This window comes from Bubalus kerabau, chromosome X, assembly GCF_029407905.1.
Source record: "Bubalus kerabau isolate K-KA32 ecotype Philippines breed swamp buffalo chromosome X, PCC_UOA_SB_1v2, whole genome shotgun sequence".
NCBI classification, from domain to species: domain Eukaryota; kingdom Metazoa; phylum Chordata; class Mammalia; order Artiodactyla; family Bovidae; genus Bubalus; species Bubalus kerabau.
In genome coordinates this window covers 110,189,499-110,207,544 of record NC_073647.1, presented here as the reverse complement: position 1 = coordinate 110,207,544, position 18,046 = coordinate 110,189,499, and the positions used below count along the sequence as shown (strand labels likewise).

Sequence of the window (18,046 nt, the reverse complement as noted above, 5' to 3'; positions counted from 1 at the left end):
ATAATTTCTGATAAACTGTGTAGATATTTCACCTTCAGAGAGTTGGAGCACAACTCTCAACTTTGTGTGGGCTGCATATAATAAATTCCTTCCAAAGTGTACAGTACTGAAAAGAGGGGGAAAGCATCTTTGCAGTGGATAGAACTGGTACACATTCACTCAAGCTAGGTGAACAGGTCATATAAAAAATTATACATCATAACGATAACATGTATATTTGACATGATGTGATGAAAATGGTACTCTATTGCTGTGATCTTCCTCCTCAAAATCTTTAACTCTAGATTGATCATGAGGAAAATACTGGACAAATTCCAATTGAGGGATACTCCACAAAATGCCTGTCTAGTACTCTTCATTCTATCAAGATCATCAAAAACAAGGAAAGTCTGAGATATCAGAGGCAAGAGCAGCCTAAGGAAACAATGATTAAATGCAATGTGGTATCCTGGATGGGATAACTAGAACAGAAAAATTACATTATATAGAAACTAAGAAAATCTGAATAAAGTATGGACTTGAGTTAACAGTAATGCTTCATCAGTGCTTCATTAATTGTAACAAATATACTATAAGATGTGAAAAATAGGGGACATTTAGTCTGGGGTATATAAGAACTTTCTATGTTGTCTTCCTAATTTTTCTGTAAATCGAAAACTATTTTAAAATAAAAAGTTTATTTAAAAACTATCTAGACATAGGAATACATCCAGAAATGGAAGCAGGGGTGTAAGGGAAGCAAGAAGGCCAAGACAATTTTGCTATAGCTTCTGGTCACATGATATGTGGTTAACCCAGGTTAAGGCTCATGGAGAAGGCAAACATCTACATGGGGAATGTATCAGGAGAATTTATCAGTAAAGGCATATGTGGAGGGGACCCTGATTTAGCTGGCAAAAGCAGTTTTACACACACACACACACACACACACACATTTGAGATTCAATTTACATTTGTTTAATAACGAAACTGATGTTTCCAGTACGAGGATACTCTTTTCTAGACTTTTTGGAGTCCTAGGTTAACTTATAAAGAATACAAAGCATAATAACTCAAAATCTTGATGTCATTCATCTGATGGAATAAAATCCATGGTATCATGTAAAACGTATCAGTACAAACATTTTTCTGCTCCAAAAGGATCACTCTAACTAAAGAAATTATATATAGAATTACATACACACACACACACACACACACAGATACACACACTGCTGTCATATCACATCTTACATACTACTGTTAATTTCAACTTCCACATATCACTTTAACCACCATGGTGTTTATTATCAAGAGAAACAGGAGGTCAGAACGCCACTGTAATCTTCATTTTCAAACCAGAATCCTTTAACTTCAGGCATCCACTCCTATTTCCTCCCCCCAAGCTCTCAGTATGTTCCGATATTCATTTTAAGATTGTATTTGAGTCTTTTTCCCATGGTAGCATCATGAAATAAAATAGTGAGTTTATCTAAATTTGTTGTCAACAAAGATGTGCTGTCTGATTTGTATTTATTAAAGTAGGAAATTCAGGATAGAAGTTTGTAACATGATTTCATTTGGGAACAACTTTGACCTCAGACCTTGCAAATTCAGTGAGAAGCTGAAGAGTCCATTGGGAAAATATTAGCTTTAGAAGGGATCTTGAAGGTCTTCTAATCCAGAGTTCTACCTAATGTATAAAACTATTCTTGAACATTTCCGGCAAATGGGCTTCCATTTAAACAGCTCCAGTGAAGAGGGTTATCTTCAATTTATTGCTAGAAAGTTCCTAAAAGTAAGCCAAAAATCCGACTTATTGTAAATCTGAAATGATTTGCCCTCTGGAGCTACCCAAGTAAATGTTACCCCTCTTCTATCTGACAAGGCCTTTAATTATTTAAAGAAAAATATCCACAACCCCAGTCTTTAGACTAAAGCACTCTTGAAGCTTTTTATAATTGTTCTGGGTCTATTTGTAAATGAGTTACCATCTTGGTCACTTTCCATGTTATCTGTGTCCATCTTAATTGTGGTACTCTGAAATGATCCAAATCTCCCAACATGAATGGTCAAGTACAGAATAAAACATTATGAAGGACTTCCCTCTGCTGGACATCATGCCTCTACTAATAAAGCCTGAGACTTTAGTACATTTGTGTGCTCACACGGTGGGCTCATGTTAAACTTACAGTAAATTAAAACTACTGAGTCTTCTTCACAAATGCTATTTTTAAGCTATATAATCCTTTTCCTTTATTAACTGAAGTTTTGATACAAGCACAGGGCTTTACATTTTATCCTATTCAATTTAATCCTGTTAAATGTGTCTATTTTTTTTTCATTCTACTAAGGACTTTTGGATCTTGTTAGTGACATCCAGTGCATTCTGCCTTCTAACGCTATACTATTTGCCATGGGATGGGCAAGCTATACTTTCATACCTAGTCATAGAAAAATAACTTCAATGGGACAGAACTGAAGTTAGAAACCTCTTGTTTACATTGACACATCATTTGGCACTTTCAATTTACTAACCCATCTACTGGCCTGTTATTATCTAGCTCATGTTACTACATTTTTGCTCTTAAGGGCATTTTGAGAAACTGCCAAATACCATGGTGAGGTACACAATGTTTACTGCCTTGTGAGGTCTCTGAGAGGCAGCTCAACAAAAAGGCAGGCATCCTTCAGAGCAGCTGAAGCACAAGTGGCCCATGTGATTGCCAATTTGGAGGCATACCATATGTATTAGGACACTGGATACATGTACTAAAGGATAGTCTTAAATATTAGCCATAACTCAAAAGTCAGAAAGCCAAACCTCCAAATTGCAGTTTTGATAATGACAGAGTTGATTCTCACACATGCATTTTTATGTAACCTGTACCAGGGTGAACAGCAGCAGAGATGCTTCATTTAAAAACTAATATGTTGCCACAACACCCAGGAGGCAAGTGAGTACATAATTTATAATAAAATCTCTTTTATAAACAGGCTAGTATATTTTAATAGGTTCAGGGGAGAGCAAAAGAGTCAATTGGTTCAGTACACACTCTGGAATCTCAGAATTGGGTTCAAATTTTGACTCTATCACTTAATAGCTATGAGAACCCAAAAAATTAACCTCTTTTAGTTTATTTCCTTATTTGTAAACTGGAGAAAATAATAGTAGTACTATCTTATAGGATTGCTATGAAAATTGAACATAAGCATGAATATATTAGCTATTATTGTCCTTCTAATCTGACAGAAACAATCTTATGAAATCCATGCTAGAGCTGAGTAATCAAGCTCATCAACTATTTTTTAATAATAAATTACAGCATCTTCCCTGAAATTACCTTAAACTCGCTAATCCTCACATTGGGCTAAGAAGTTCTGAAGTTGAATTTTGGAAGTGTTTAGGGAATCCAAATCTGTGCATAGATATCTCAGTATAGCTGAAGCTATATGCATCAATACATATCCATCTGATGAATAATGTCTATGTACATCAGGACAAACAATTCCTTATTTGAGAGTGGCTCACTCAAACTTTGGAGGTGTTGGTTTAGAATTAACTTTTGCCAATGGTAATTAATATCAAAATGTTTAAAGTCTTGGTAGGAATGTACACCACCTGACAATGTTGTTCTTTGAGGTGGTTTCAGTCTGATGTCTGCCAAATCATTTTTCGCCTTTCTATTTTTAGAAAATTGTTTTTCCCCTAAGTTTCCTAACAAACTTCTGGGAAGATGGTAGCAATGGAACAGGTCCCCAATTCTTGCCTCCCTCCCAAAAATCAATAGAAATTACCACAGGCAAACAAAAATTGAGCAAAACTTGTACAAACAACAAGGGCATTAGAAATCTCAAGGAATTTAAGACATGATGATGGGGCCATATTAAAAGATATCACCAATCTGAAGTTCTGTGATATATTTACAAATCAAGAAAATCCTGGCAGAAAACCACTAATACAATCTAGCTTAAAGGAGCAAGGAATGAAGGTGGGGGCAGGCAGTGAAAAAATTGGAATGGGAACCACTCATAAATTGAGGTAAGCCTGAGTAACTTCCTTTATCTAAATCTCCCAATATATTCTTTAATAAAATAATGCCAAGTTGGGAATATAAAAATTGCCACATAGTTTTAAAAAGTTTATATTTACTAAATTAAGCTGTATTATGAACATTTTCTATCAGGTCAGTCTTAGTTGTATGGCTAGAATAATAAATTCATTAGAGAATAATGTTAAAATTCTGAATTTGAGGTATTCTTGTGGACATGAAACACAGGCCAAAGGGCTCTCCTAATACCCTAATCCCAATTCTTGGGCTAGGCTCTGACAGGAATTACTCCTCTTGTTGCTATTTTGACATTGTACATGAAGAGATTTTGGAGCAGGCTGCCCCTTCTCAGAAGGAAAATTCAGTGTCTCTGACCATGGTATATCTTTAAACAAGATGGTCTCAACCTGATGTGAGTCCTCATTAATAAACCAGCAGGACTTATTTCAATGTTGTATATCCATTCCATGACCCCATTCCCAACTGGCCACACACAAGTGGTGACTGTACATGATATCACACACCTGAAGTAGAGGCCAAAAGAACAAATGAGGAATGCGATCTTAAGGTGAACCTTTCCTGCTGGGATTGCCCCTGAGCCTATCTCCCTCCCCACTACTTCATCCCGCTGGATCACAAAGTCAGTACTATAAACTTACACCATTTAGCCATCTAGTGTAAGCTTAGGGAGGGGGTGACAACCACTTAAATAATGAAAGCATAAGATAATTACCCCACTCTTATTGGAGGGACAGAAAGCAGGTTAGGATATCCCCTTCTTATTCAATGATGAATAAATGGATAAATTATGAATTAATAGTAAATACAGAAAACCCAAAACAAAAACAGAACCTATAAAATGAACTTGTAAGATAATAAGACGAAATTATATCATGTAAGAGATGGAGGAAGAACAGTATAAAAAATTTTTAAAAGAGGGAGTAGAGTTACAAATAAGAATTAATAAACTGGAAAGCAAAAATACAACAAAAAATAGCATTAATATATTAAAAGACGTGGACTTTTTCAGGGAGAAAACAAAACGTATTAAAAGGCAGAGAAACATTTGGCAAGAGTAATTCCTTCAACGCCTGAAAGAATTTTACCTGCTAAATTATCTGAGCCAGGCCTCAGAAAACATCCATCCACTTTTTCCTATGGCTATTGATTTACTGCTATTTTCTATGTTATTGGCTTATTTTTGTACTGATACGATTTGATGTATAAAATCATTCATGTCATAATTTTTTTAATTTACTGTGGAAGACTTTGTTATTATAATTACCATAAACACACAGCTTCATACAGCAGTGAAATAATAAAACACCATTTCCTCAGTTGGTGTTCTAAGCAATATTGATATGCCGGATGTTATTGTGTTTAAAAGGGAAAAAGTAGTTCTTTACTCAAGTAAGTTTAGACAATGTTGAGTTAGGTAAAAGTTTAAATAGTTGTTACTCTTTTAAACTGAAGAACATACTCCTTTTAAGAAAATAATACTAGGTCAAAATTTACTACATAATGACTGTCCAAGAGGGGCTATAGTATACAGCATTTTGCAAACTTATTAGACCATGTCCCAGGGAAATGGTTTTTCAAAAATGCAATTTAGAACTGCTGCAGCAAACATAGTCTGGTTAAAATGAGAAATAATACAAGAATGTCACTGCCACTAATTTTTTCTTTAGCACAAATTGTTTAACCCATGCTGTTAGAATCTATGTTATAAATTTTGAAAATAATCTATCATTATAAATTTTCCATTGGTATGATTGATTACCAGAAAACACTCAAAAGGATCAACTGAAAACCTTTTAATAGATTTCAGTAAACTGTCAACTTAAAACTAATCTATGAAAATACATTCTTCCCTTATAAAGCAAAAATGCACAACATGGGTAACATACTAAGAACTCCCAACTCCAGAATTGTTTCCTATATATCTGTATTACTAGGAATATATTTATTACAAATTATATGGGGCTTAAATAAATAAAACTCTTGAAGGATGTAAAAAGTGTTTGTTTGTTTTTTTTTAATGAGGCAATATATCATGTTTATGAAAAGCATTGTAATTCTGTACTTCTCACTATCCTATCAATTTAAGACAATCCTAACCAAATTACCAATTTATTTGGGGGGAGTGGCCATCTAGTAACTATAAAGTTCATCTGGTAATATAAACATGTTGGAATCAGTAGAAAATTGTAAAAAATAAAAATAAAAGAGATCAAAAGGAGGATGTGCCCTAAGAGATATGAAGTCATATTTCTAACTCAATAACTACAGGCTGGTGTACTGGGGCTACTATGTTCAGTGGTACTAAAGAGAATTCAAACAGAATAAAGTGTGTGTGTGTGTGTGTGTGTGTGTGTGTGTGTATGACATTTCAAATGGAGGGGGAATGTGGACAATGAAATAAATACTAGGTAAAAACAGTCTAAACTTGAGGGAAAAATGGTAAAATACGTAAATCTATCCACCAAAATAATTCCAGATAGGGCAAAGGTACTTTTTTTTTTTATAAAAAATGAAACCATTTTTAAAGTTTAAAAATAAAATAAAATTTAAAAAAAATGAAACCATTAAAATTAGAGAAATACAGGACAAGATTTATATAATCCTTGGGTTGGGCAATCCTTCTAAACATGATCCTATGGACAAAAGGCAAAAAGAAAAAAATTTATTCATTTTTTATTTTTTTAGTCATTTTTAATGCATTTTCCCTGTGCACAAGAGAAATAACTGATGGAGTCAAAAGATACAGTTTTCTTTATACACAGCAGTTAAAAGTAATGCAAACATCACATGACACTTTCAGTGAAAGTTACATTTCCAATTACAAATCAAAATGCGTATTGGGATCTCTTTATGGGAGAAGCTGAGAAGGAAGTCTTAAAAAAGCACTTTCCTGGCATTACTATACTGACCCTTCAGGCTGCACTAAGATTAAGTTCATATACAATTTGCAAATGTTGACACATCACACTGTTTTCTGTACAATTAAATGTATACTTAGAGATACCAGGATAAACATTTCTACTATATTTTAACTGAACTTACCTAATCAACATTTTCACTGAGAAGTTTATCAAAGATGCTGTAAGATTCTACAAAATTGTGAGATATACCAAGCTCCAGAAATATTTCTTATATTCTTTCTCATTTTGGTTATACATATCTGCTCAGAGATTCTGCTGCAATTTATCGAGATGTACAGTTCCAATTGTGCTTACTGTACTGTGTATAAATATATCAAAAAAAGATCAAATAGTATAAATCTTACAGCATTTTGCTAGCAAAAATACATGCCAAAGTCACAATAAGCAATATTGTACCACAAATTATAGAGCTTCAATTAATCTGTTTCTGTTTTTAATATTTTCATTCTACATTAAATTACTATCATAGGCTAATGTTTAATGCAAATAAATTGGACATCTGTAGGACAAAACTTGTTCACCCAACTGTAAACGTTGATATCTGTTTCCAAAAATCACAATAAATGCAGAATAAAGAAGTGTTTGCATGCAACACCTTTGAGTAAAACAGCATTGATTCTCACCATTCAAAACAGAGGAAGGGAGGGAAGGAAGGAGAGAGGGAGGGAGGAAACAAAGAGGGAGGAAAGGACTCCACCTTAAAATGCATATTAAATTTATAACTAGACAAAGTTGAAAGAATCAAACTGAAAGTAAAGCACAATTTTGTGTGTGTTTAAAGATTTAAGAGCCATTATCAAAAATAAGATACATTTTTTCAAGGTACAGAAATGTAATTACGATGGCTGGGAGCCCAGCAGCCTCTCAATGGCTGCATTGATGTCGCCTCCTGTTGCTATTAGAGCCTGCAAGTTTGCTTCCCGGTTTAAGAAGCCCATTGCGTTGAGTTGTTCCAGTTGTTGTTGAAATCTGACTTCTGGATTTGGCAGCTGCGGAGGATTTGCACCAGCCAGAGCCTGCACCATTTGCTGAATGAACTGCTGGTTGGGTCCAGATTCCGATATTGGGCTCGTGGTTTCACTGGGTGCAGAGCTAGACACAGTAGGCCCAGGGGGTGCGCCTGTGCCAGTGGAGCCAGGGGGACCTGCAGGGCCAGTGGGTCCTATGGGCCCAATGGGGCCTATGGGAGTAAACGGGACTATGGGGCCAATGGGGCCTATGGGTGTGACTGGGCCTACAGGGCCTATAGCTGTTCCCAGCACCCCCACCCCCACACCTGGAGTGAAGCTTGGAATGAGGCCAGGAGCTTCAGTGGCTAATGTCTGTAGCCCCTGCTGGATCTGCATTAAAGCCTGCATTGCTCTTGGGTTTGACATGGCCGATAGCGTGTCTGGATTCTGCATCTGCTGTAAAAAAGTAGGGAGCTGTGGACGCATCTGCTCCTGCAGCTGAGGATTTGTAGTAAACACAGGGCTATTCAGCATCATCTGTGCAGCCAAATCTGGATTCTGGCTCAGAGACTGCATCATGCTTCTCATATATGGTGCAGACAGCATATTCTGGATCAGCTGGGGGTTTTCCGTTATCTGTTGCAGCAAGCTCTGCATTCCTGGGGTGCTGAAGATACTGGCGACATAATTGGCTGCAGCCACTGTGTTTCCGGTAGCACTGCTGGAGCTACTGCCAGATCCACTGCCACTGCTAGTTGTTGTGCTAGTGGTCGCAGAACTCTGGGTAGCCGGTGGTGGCGCCCAGGGATTGGGTAGTGGATCACGATTTTCTGTGCGGGAAGGTTGTGTACCTTCCCCAGAAGAGGAACTGCTCCCCACGGAAGCAAATGGGTTACCACCAAACTGCTCTTGTGCGGCATTAAGCATGGGTTCTTGAATGTCAGTGTACATGCGCCGTAAAGCATTGTAGCCACCTGGGATGCTTTCAAGATTGCTGAGAGCCAGGTCTTGATTTCTCATCATTTCCTGCATCATAGCTGGATTCCTGGCGATTTCGAGGGTCTGCCTCATTATATCTGGGTTGTTTAGCAGGTGACTGATTTCTGGGTTTCTTTGAATCAATTGCTGCATCTGTGGATTGGCCATAATGAGCTGCCTCATCAGATCAGGATTCGAAAGCATGCTCTGAACAAAGGGATTTTCCATGATTTGGATCATCATCTCAGGGCTGGACAAGAGCTGCTGCTGCATCTGGTTCTGGAGCTCAGAGAAGTTAGTCGAGCTCAAGCCCAGGCTGCTAAGGCCTGCAAGTCCTCCAAGGCTCCCCAAACCAAACGGGTTGCTATTTGTGGAAATAGGTGTGGAGTTACTCCTGGGAGTCGACGCGGTGGTAGTATTAGTTCCCGCGGCATTACTAGGCTGTGTGGACTGGCCCTGAGGTCGGTTCTGGCTTTTGATGACAAGGTGAACAGTCAGTCCATCATGGATGCCATGCTGGATCAAGGTATCTTGATCTTTTAAGATTTTTCCGGCAAAAATCAGCACTAACTGATCTGTTTGGGATTTGAAGCGTTTCGAAATCGCTTCCTTAAACTGCTGGACTGAGCTGTTCTCGGGCACTGCGAACTCCTCTTTCTCTTTGGGGGTCTTCACAGTGACTTTGATGATTTTGGGCTCGGTCTGGGTAGAGGCTGGGCCTTGGGCCGCAGCAGAGCCGCGGGAGGGGCGCGGGGGGCCGCTGCTCTCGCCATTCTCAGCCATGGCGGCCGCGGTGACGCAGGCAGTCAGGGAAGGCGCCGGCAGGCGAGAGAGAGAGAGAGAGAGGAAAGAAGGAGGCACTGCCACTGCAGGTTGGGCCGGACCGGGCGGGGAGCGCGGAGCACGGTACCTCTGTGTTGAAGACTGCAGATCACTGGTCCTCCGGTGAAAAGAAGGCTCCGTGTAGGCCGCGGTCCGCGGTCTCGGCGCTCCGGTCTCTGGGCCGCCGCCGCCGCCGCCGCCGCCGCCGCCGCCGCCGCCGCCGCCGCCGGGCCGCCGTGTGATCCCACCGCGCGCTCTCCCAGCAGCTTCTGCAACTGCTCCGCCCTCTCCTCCCCGCCCCTTCCCCTCCCCCAGCTCCGCGCTCTCCTCCCCGCTGCCCCCCCTACTGAGGCGGCGCCAGGCCCAGAATGATAGATGCAACTCGGTCAAAATTAAAAACTTATGTAGTAAAAAAAGAAAATAAGGGAGAGAAACAGAGAGAAAGAAACGAAAGGACAACAGCAGACAAGCGAAAAGAGAGGGAAAGAAAGAGAGGAAGGGAAGCCAGCTTCTATAAAGGACATTAAAAGCTAATGGAAAAAATATATATATATACATATATATATTCCATTAAGCAGTAAAGTGAACAGGTGAAAGCCTGAATCGAACCGACCCCAATTAAAAGATCAAAAATGAAAAATAAAGAGCACTGACAAAGCAAAAAGGGAAAGGTGAACACTACCCTTAGAAGGGAAGAGAACTGAGCAGGAGCCTGCATTTTACAAAAGAAATGCAAATGGCCAATGGGCATATGAAAGAATGATTAAGCTCACTGGCAAGCAAAGACATTAAATTGAAACAATGAGATTCTTCCTCTGTCTTATATTGGAAAAGATGAAAAATAATAATAGGCCTTATCTTCAGGAGAGAGAGAACTGAGAAAATGTCCTCTAATGTTAATTTTGAAGTGTAGGTTGTATAAGGCAATTTTAACATATATATCAATATTTTAAATATTTCCACCTTTATTTGGAAGTGCCTCATTTAGAGACCTCATCTATGAAAATAATTGGATAAGGATTCAAAAATACATATGTAAAAAATGTACATGCACTACAGCGTTCAAAAAATTATTTTAAAAGATAATCAGGGAGGGAGGAGGGTTCAGGATGGGGAACACATGTATACCTGTGGCGGATTCATTTTGATATTTGGCAAAACTAATACAGTTACGTAAAGTTTAAAAATAAAATAAAATTTAGAAAAAAAAGATAATCAGTATATCTTTACACAGGATTGGTCAGATATATTATATTACCATACAAATATGCACTCTTTAAAAAGTAAGTGGTTATTTGTATGATACAAACTGTACATGAAATAGGGAAAGTACATAGTATTTTCACTGTCAGCTTTATATTTATATTTCTGTACAGTTAGAAATTATACAATCATTATGTCTCAATACCAAAAAATACAGCAAGTATATTTTTATTTTAAAACTATTTCTAAGCAGTTAGTATGTGTAAACTGTCTTTAAAGATGGTGAATGTGTAAAAAGAACCCTGAAACACTATACACCAGTATGTTAATGGTGGTTATTACTTGGTACTGAAATTATGAATAATTGTTCCTTTTTAAAAATAAAAGTATTAATTTTCTGACAGCTTTTATAAGTATGCTCTGCCTTTACAATTTTAAAAAATGAGAAGTTATTTTGGTGGGAAGTTATAGGTAGAAATTGACAGGCATACAATAGTAGTGGCAGCTATTAACATATTTGTCTAACTTAATTACAGATTAAGTAGAAGAAATAAAGATCTAGCACTTGAATAATAGAACAAATAACTTCAAATTTATGTATAAATTTCTAATTCTGGTTTATACCATGCAAAAAAGTACTTTTCCCCCTAGTTTTCTGCCAGCATTTAATAGCATTTGAAGCATTAGGACACAAATGCTTTAGTAACCCTCAAGAAAAAAAAAATAGGTATGTGATGTCTATCAAGAGGGGAATGTATTAATATAGTGTGATTAATATTAGAACACAGAAGATAAAGGGAATGAACTAGATCTAAATAAATTTATATATGTAGATCTCAAAAACCTAATTAAATAGAACAACACTCTATGGTGTGTGTGTGTATATATATATATATATAGATAGATAGATAGATAAAGCTATTGAAAATATACTAGAATGGTTCATACCATAAATTTGCACCCATGAGGAAGAGGGAATCAAATAGTACACAGGACAGTAATTAAAAGGAAATTTAATTAAATCACTAAAAATGTATTTCCTCTTTTATATGGAAGCAAATATGGCAAAAAAGCAAGAGTTAATTCTAGGTGATAGGGACATTTTTTGATTAAACTGCTGTGTTTTTTAGATTTTTAATTTTCAAAAAAAAAAGAAAAAATTAAGCAAATATCACAGGTCATCTTCTTTGATCTCAGTAGAATAAAACTCGACATTAATGAAAGTGTGAATGAAAAACTCAACCACTTGAAAATTAAAACAGAATTAAACACTTTGGGGACAAAGTACAAGTGAAAGTTCTTAGAGTGAATTTAAGAAAATAGTAGTAATAAAAATAGTAGTAATGAGAACATAAACGTTCATAATACGATGGGATTTCCCTATGTGTGATCTGAGGATCTCATTTAAAAATACAGATTTCTAGACCCCACTCCAAACCTATCAAAATATAAATGGTGCTCAGAAATCTGCATTCTTACCAAGCTTCAATTTAATGGTATTTGATTTACTGGGTACTATGTAAATGAACTCAGAGTCAAATTTATGCACTCAAAGATCTTAACTTCCAAAGAATAGACAATAAATTAATTAGATATTCAAATAGAGAGGACCAAAAAAAAAAAGAGTAAAGAGAGAAGCAGGGTGATGGCTACAAAGTGATAAAATCAAACATTAATGAATTAACAAATTCAAAAAATAAAATGTGTTAAGAAAATCTAAGAAGTTCTTTGAAGAACAAGTTAAATAGATAAACTATTATAATTAAGTGATTCTCTTAGAAGTCTCTCACCAAAGAATACAGCAAAACATAGGAGCAAAGAATAGGAGCAGAAACATACTCTCTTCTTGAATTCTCTTATAAGCATATTTCTTTTCTTTCCCCTACTGTAAACTTTTTCTTAGAGAGCAGAAATAACAATAAATAGTCAAATAGCAAGCATCCTGAATTCTTCCATAGAGGGTAGTATCTGAGAAGTTGAAAGACTTTGTCAAAGAGATTCTCCCCATGGGAGATGGAGGTGGACCACAGTTTGGGCTCAGTAGATACAGATTTAGTGTTATTTTGGCCATTGTTTTCTCCCTCCACCTCAGATTCATTGAGATATAATTGATATATGCTGCTGCTGCTGCTAAGTCGCTTCAGTCATGTCCGACTCTGTGCGACCCCATAGATGGCAGCCCACCTGGCTCCCCCATCCCTGGGATTCTCAAGGTAAGAACACTGGAGTGGGTTGCCATTTCCTTCTCCAATGCATGAAAAGTGAAAAGCGAAAGTGAAGTTGCTCAGTCGTGTCCGACCCTCAGCGACCTCATGGACTGCAGCCTACCAGGCTCCTCTGTCCATGGGATTTTCCAGGCAAGAGTACTGGAGTGGGGTGCTATTGCCTTCTCTGAATTGATATATAACACTGTGTAAATTTAAAGTGTACAACTCATTGATTTGATATATCTATATAATGAAAAATGATTACCATTGCAACATAATCAGATAGATCTCAGGTGGTTTCAACTTGCAACGGATTGAAGTGAGTCTTTGGTTCTCAACTGGAGACTGATGTTGGGTTACAGCAGTGAGAGCACAGAATCCCTAGCCACTGGACCAATTGTCAGTGACAAGGTCCTGGCTCTTTGGCTTTGCTAAAAAGAATTTCCACAAGGACAGAAAGTAGTGAAATAAGTAAAGTGCTTAGGTAGGTGGAAAAAAGAGCACAGTACATGTGTATAGACACACAGGAAGACTCCAAGAGAGAGAGAATTGCAGAGTCATGCTTTCGTGATAGTGTGGATTGTTTTTATGGGGCATTTCTTCTGGGTTTCCTTTGGCCACTCATTTTGATTTGCCTGGTTCAAAGTTCATATTTGGTATATCTTGGGATCCTCCCATGTGTGCACACACATTGCTTATACAAGATGGGTTCCACCAAAGAAGCCTATAAGTAGCTTGGCATCACTTCCGAACTCTTGGCAACTCTTCCGAACTCCAAGAAGATTTTCTGTGAATGTATAGTTGTTGAGGTCCCATGACTTCAAGAATGAGAAATATGTGGTTTCTTATCTTCTATCTGGGCAAGGCCCAGCTTCCTCTCTCAATTGTCCTGCTACTGATATTTTTGAGTTTTGGTTCACAGGGAATGAATCTCCAATCACTTTACCCTAGTGTAGGGGCTGCTACTTCTTGCCTCAAATCCCCCTTGAGAGACATAGATGCCATGAAATATTTATTGGGAGAATGAAAAGTGAAAGTCTGTCTTCTGTAGCTTCTTCAAGCTAGTCGGGGGCTCATAGATCCTACCTAGCTGGGGTCACAGAGCTCTCACCCTGTCTCTTTAAATTGGCCCCATAGTAATTTCTATTGTTATTTCAGCAGTATCTGCTGTGGGGAGTGGCTGGAGTCCCTGCATCACCTGTGCATCACCTGCATTGTCCTGTGATGTCCTAGAGAAAACAAACTAAATAATTAGATTAGAGAAGCTGGGGCTGAAGACTGGTTAAAGACTATTATAACCAGAGGCTCAAGCAAGGGTAGGAATCTGGTTATACAAGGTCAGCATATCTTTGTTCATCTCGGGCTTAAAATTTAGTGTATTTCTCTATGTCTAAAATGGAAGGTCTGAACCTGTTTGTCCCAGACCTCCTTCTTGGACTGAAAGGTATTAGTTGCAGATTTGCAATAGTATGGAAGACAAGAAAGCACTAGGCAAAATATAACATAAAGCAGTATGGCTGAGAAAAGGAAGGTTATAAGAAAATGGAAACCTCCCATAATAAAGTTTTTAATACCTTTTGGGATCAAGGAGAACAAGTTAGAGAACCAGTTTTCAATTTCCTAGCCCATACTGAATTGCAAGGATTGATGGTTAATTGTTGAAGCCAGGTGGTTTGTTGAGTTTTCTCAGTGTTGGTCTCTACTTAGAAAGAGGTGTTAATGTATGTGCAAAAAGAAGTGTTGGCAATTGCACATACTCCTCCCTGTTCTGCCAACAGATAATCCAGGGCCAGATGGTTGTCAAGTGTCACCTTGAACAGACAATCTAGAGACTTCTGTAAATTAGTAAGAGAATTAGCAGTATTAGTTATAGCAGTGAGAGTAAGAGATAAATTTTGAAGAACATGTTGGTGGGCAGCTACCTCCTACCATCATAACAAGATGTACCCAAAGAAATAAGCACCTCTGTCTGGGATGCCACCAGGTTAATTGAGTAAACAGTTTTAATGAACTTGCCCAGTGCTTGGATTCATTTAAGAAGTGGATTAAGATAAAAGTAATCAAAGTTCCCAGCATACACTGTGTGAGAGTAGAGTTATTGCATAGGCAATTATTAGCCATGGTTTCTTATCTATCTGACATAAGAACATGTATCCTGGTGGAGCAAAACAGACTAACTCACCCAAGGTTTTAAAACCTAGCCATTCAATGCTATAGTTCTAAAAATGTTCTTCAACTACATGCTGAAAACTTTCCATCCATGTCCATCACGATAACTGTTCCTTAAATGTGGATCCTTCTTCCATTGGGTAGCAAGTTAGAGTTTGAGTGCAAATAGGTAACTAGAATTCTTGTTTATGAGGGGCCATTGTAAAACTCTGGGATGTTTAAATGCCAATTCTTCATCCTTCCAATTTGACTTCATATTCTCCTTCTGTTTCCAAGGAGAGGGTTAGGCAAGAGACATTAGAATTTTCTTCAGTAGGAAAATGAACAATTCTGACTCTGTACATTACTGTTCCTGAGCCTTGGGTTCTTGGTAGAAAACCATTTTTCCATTAGGAACTTGTTTAAAATTCCTTATGGGATGGAAAATGGGGCCGCTATGACCCATAATGGTCTTACCTCAGGGTAAACAAATCCAGCATTCTGTCAACCAAGTGGTGGAAGCAAGAGTTTGTGCAATGCAAACCAGAGAGTTGTCTGCCCATCCTGTGGCTAAAGGAAGTCTGCCCAGAAAAGCTAAGGCAATTAATAGATTCATAGTAACACCAATCATGGTCATATATAAATCACCTAGCATGAGCAGAGAAGTTCAGTGAATTCAAAGAGAAAGGGTGAGAGTGAAGAAGACAGTAGTTATCTGAATCTACTGAAGCCCAGGGCATGGGCTTCCCAGGTGACACTAGTGGTAAAGAACCAGCCTGCCAACACAGGAGACATAAAAGATGCAGATTTGATCCCTGGGTTGGGAATATCCCCTGGAGGAGGGCATAGCAATCCACTCCATTATTCTTGACTGGAGAATCTCATTGACAGAGGAGCCTGGCGGGCTACAGTCCATATGGTCGCAAAGAGTTGGAGATGACTGAAGTGACTTAGCATGCATGCACCAGAGCATATCAATTATTCTGTACGTTAATTAAAGTACTTAGGAGCAAAAGGAAAATAGTAGCTATGCATACTTAGCCTAGGGTCTAAGAAGGTTTTTTGTTTTTTTTTTTTTTTTTTTTTTTTTTTTTGTCTTTTGTCTTTTTGAATAGGAGCTTCAGGTCTTGCAGTGGCTCACCTGGGAATTTTCAGGCTATCCTGTGAATTCCATGTCCTGTAGAGACTCAGAGGAAGGGATGACTCACAGAAATAGCTGGAATGTGGAACTTCAGGTTCCTGTAATGTATCAGTGGAGACAGGTTTAATCCTGGACAGAAGAACCCAGCTAGTGACTCCTTAGAGTTTAACTGCTGTAGGGGTGCTCAACAGGACATGGTAAGGACCCTTCTATTTTGGGAGCAGCTGTCCACCAGGTCTTTAAAAATACCTAGTTCCCAGGGTTTTTAACTGGGACTGTCACCTAGAGCAGGCTGTACTCTCTTGCCATATTCTTGTATAGCTTTCTGGACTTGTCTTAGGTTTAATTTCTACAAAATCCTGACATGCCCAAAAGGTATGGAGTTGTTTGTATTTGGGTTGCTTGGGCCTCATATATCTTGTTTTCTATTTGGAGATAACTGTCTACTTCTAGGGTTTATAATATATCCCAGATATTTAACTGAATGCTTTGAGATTTGTACCTATGTCTGAGAGGCTCTTTAACCCTGAGTCCCAAGGAAATTAAGAACTTCAATGGTATTTTGATCTGAGGTCTCTATGCTGCTGCTGCTGCTGCTAAGTCGCTTCAGTCGTGTCTGACTCTGTGCGACCCCATAGACGGCAACCCACCAGGCTCCGCCGTCCCTGGGATTCTCCAGGCAAGAACACTGGAGTGGGCTGCCATTTCCTTCTCCAATGCATGAAAGTGAAAAGTGAAAGTGAAGTTGCTCAGTCGTGCCCGACTCTTAGCGACCACATGGACTGTAGCCTACCAGGATCCTCCATCCACGGGATTTTCCAGGCAAGAGTACTGGAGTGGGTTGCCATTGCCTTCTCTGGAGGTCTCTATGGAGGGACTAAATATTGAAATATCATCTATATACTTTAGAATAGCACTTTCTTTTAGGTGTATTTCACTTTGTTACTTTCCTAGGGCCTGGGTGAACAAGTGTGGGACTGTCCCAAAAGCTCTGAGGCAATACTGTCCAGGTATATTGTTGCATTTGGCCTGAGTTGGGGTTAGTCCACTCAAAGGCAAACAGACATTGTGATAAGAAATGAACTTGGATCCAAAAGAAGACATCCTTGAGGTTGAGTAGAGTAAATCATTTAGCATCCTTAGGGATTTGGGTTAAGATTTGGGTTAATATGCTATAAGGATTGGCCATGAGGAAATATATAGGGACCACTGCATTCACTGCTCTAAGGTCTTGAACCATCCTAAGCAATCCATTTGGCTTAACAACTGGCAGAATAAGAGAATTGCATGGAGACTGGCAGGGCACTAAGAGGCCATGCCTTAAGAATTTATCTATGAGGGGTTGTAAACCCTTTTTCACTTTCAACTTTACGGGCTATTGTCTCCTCTTAGGTTAAGCATTTTCTGGCTAAGACTAATTCTTACAGTTTGGGCATTTATGGCCTTTACAGGGATTTCTTTGTCCCATACTGAAAGGTTCACTGCTTGTAGAATATGGCTAGGAATAAGACCTTGCTTTTCCAGCTGGTCTGTTTTAGTCAGAGTCAAGATAAGGGGCTTGCTTAGAGCCTCCTAACTGGAGTATGGCCCTGAGGGATCTCAGAAGGTCTCTTCCCAGTAGTGG

General features: G+C 38.5%; 1 protein-coding gene and 1 long non-coding RNA gene across 2 annotated transcripts in view; both read right to left on the bottom strand.

Moving 5' to 3' along the window:
* Positions 1–9,934, bottom strand: part of LOC129638774 (uncharacterized) — a 52,970-nt gene extending 43,036 nt beyond the window's left edge. Inside the window, exon 1 of the long non-coding RNA XR_008708013.1 lies at positions 9,812–9,934. This is a non-coding gene — a long non-coding RNA (uncharacterized LOC129638774). The remainder of the gene's footprint in view (positions 1–9,811) is intronic.
* On the bottom strand, positions 6,714–9,940 carry UBQLN2 (ubiquilin 2). Its single transcript, XM_055563429.1, has one exon. It carries the CDS (start codon positions 9,682–9,684, stop codon positions 7,810–7,812), a length of 1,875 nt encoding a protein of 624 aa, XP_055419404.1. The 5' UTR covers positions 9,685–9,940; the 3' UTR covers positions 6,714–7,809.
* Between the last annotated feature and the right edge of the window lie 8,106 nt (positions 9,941–18,046).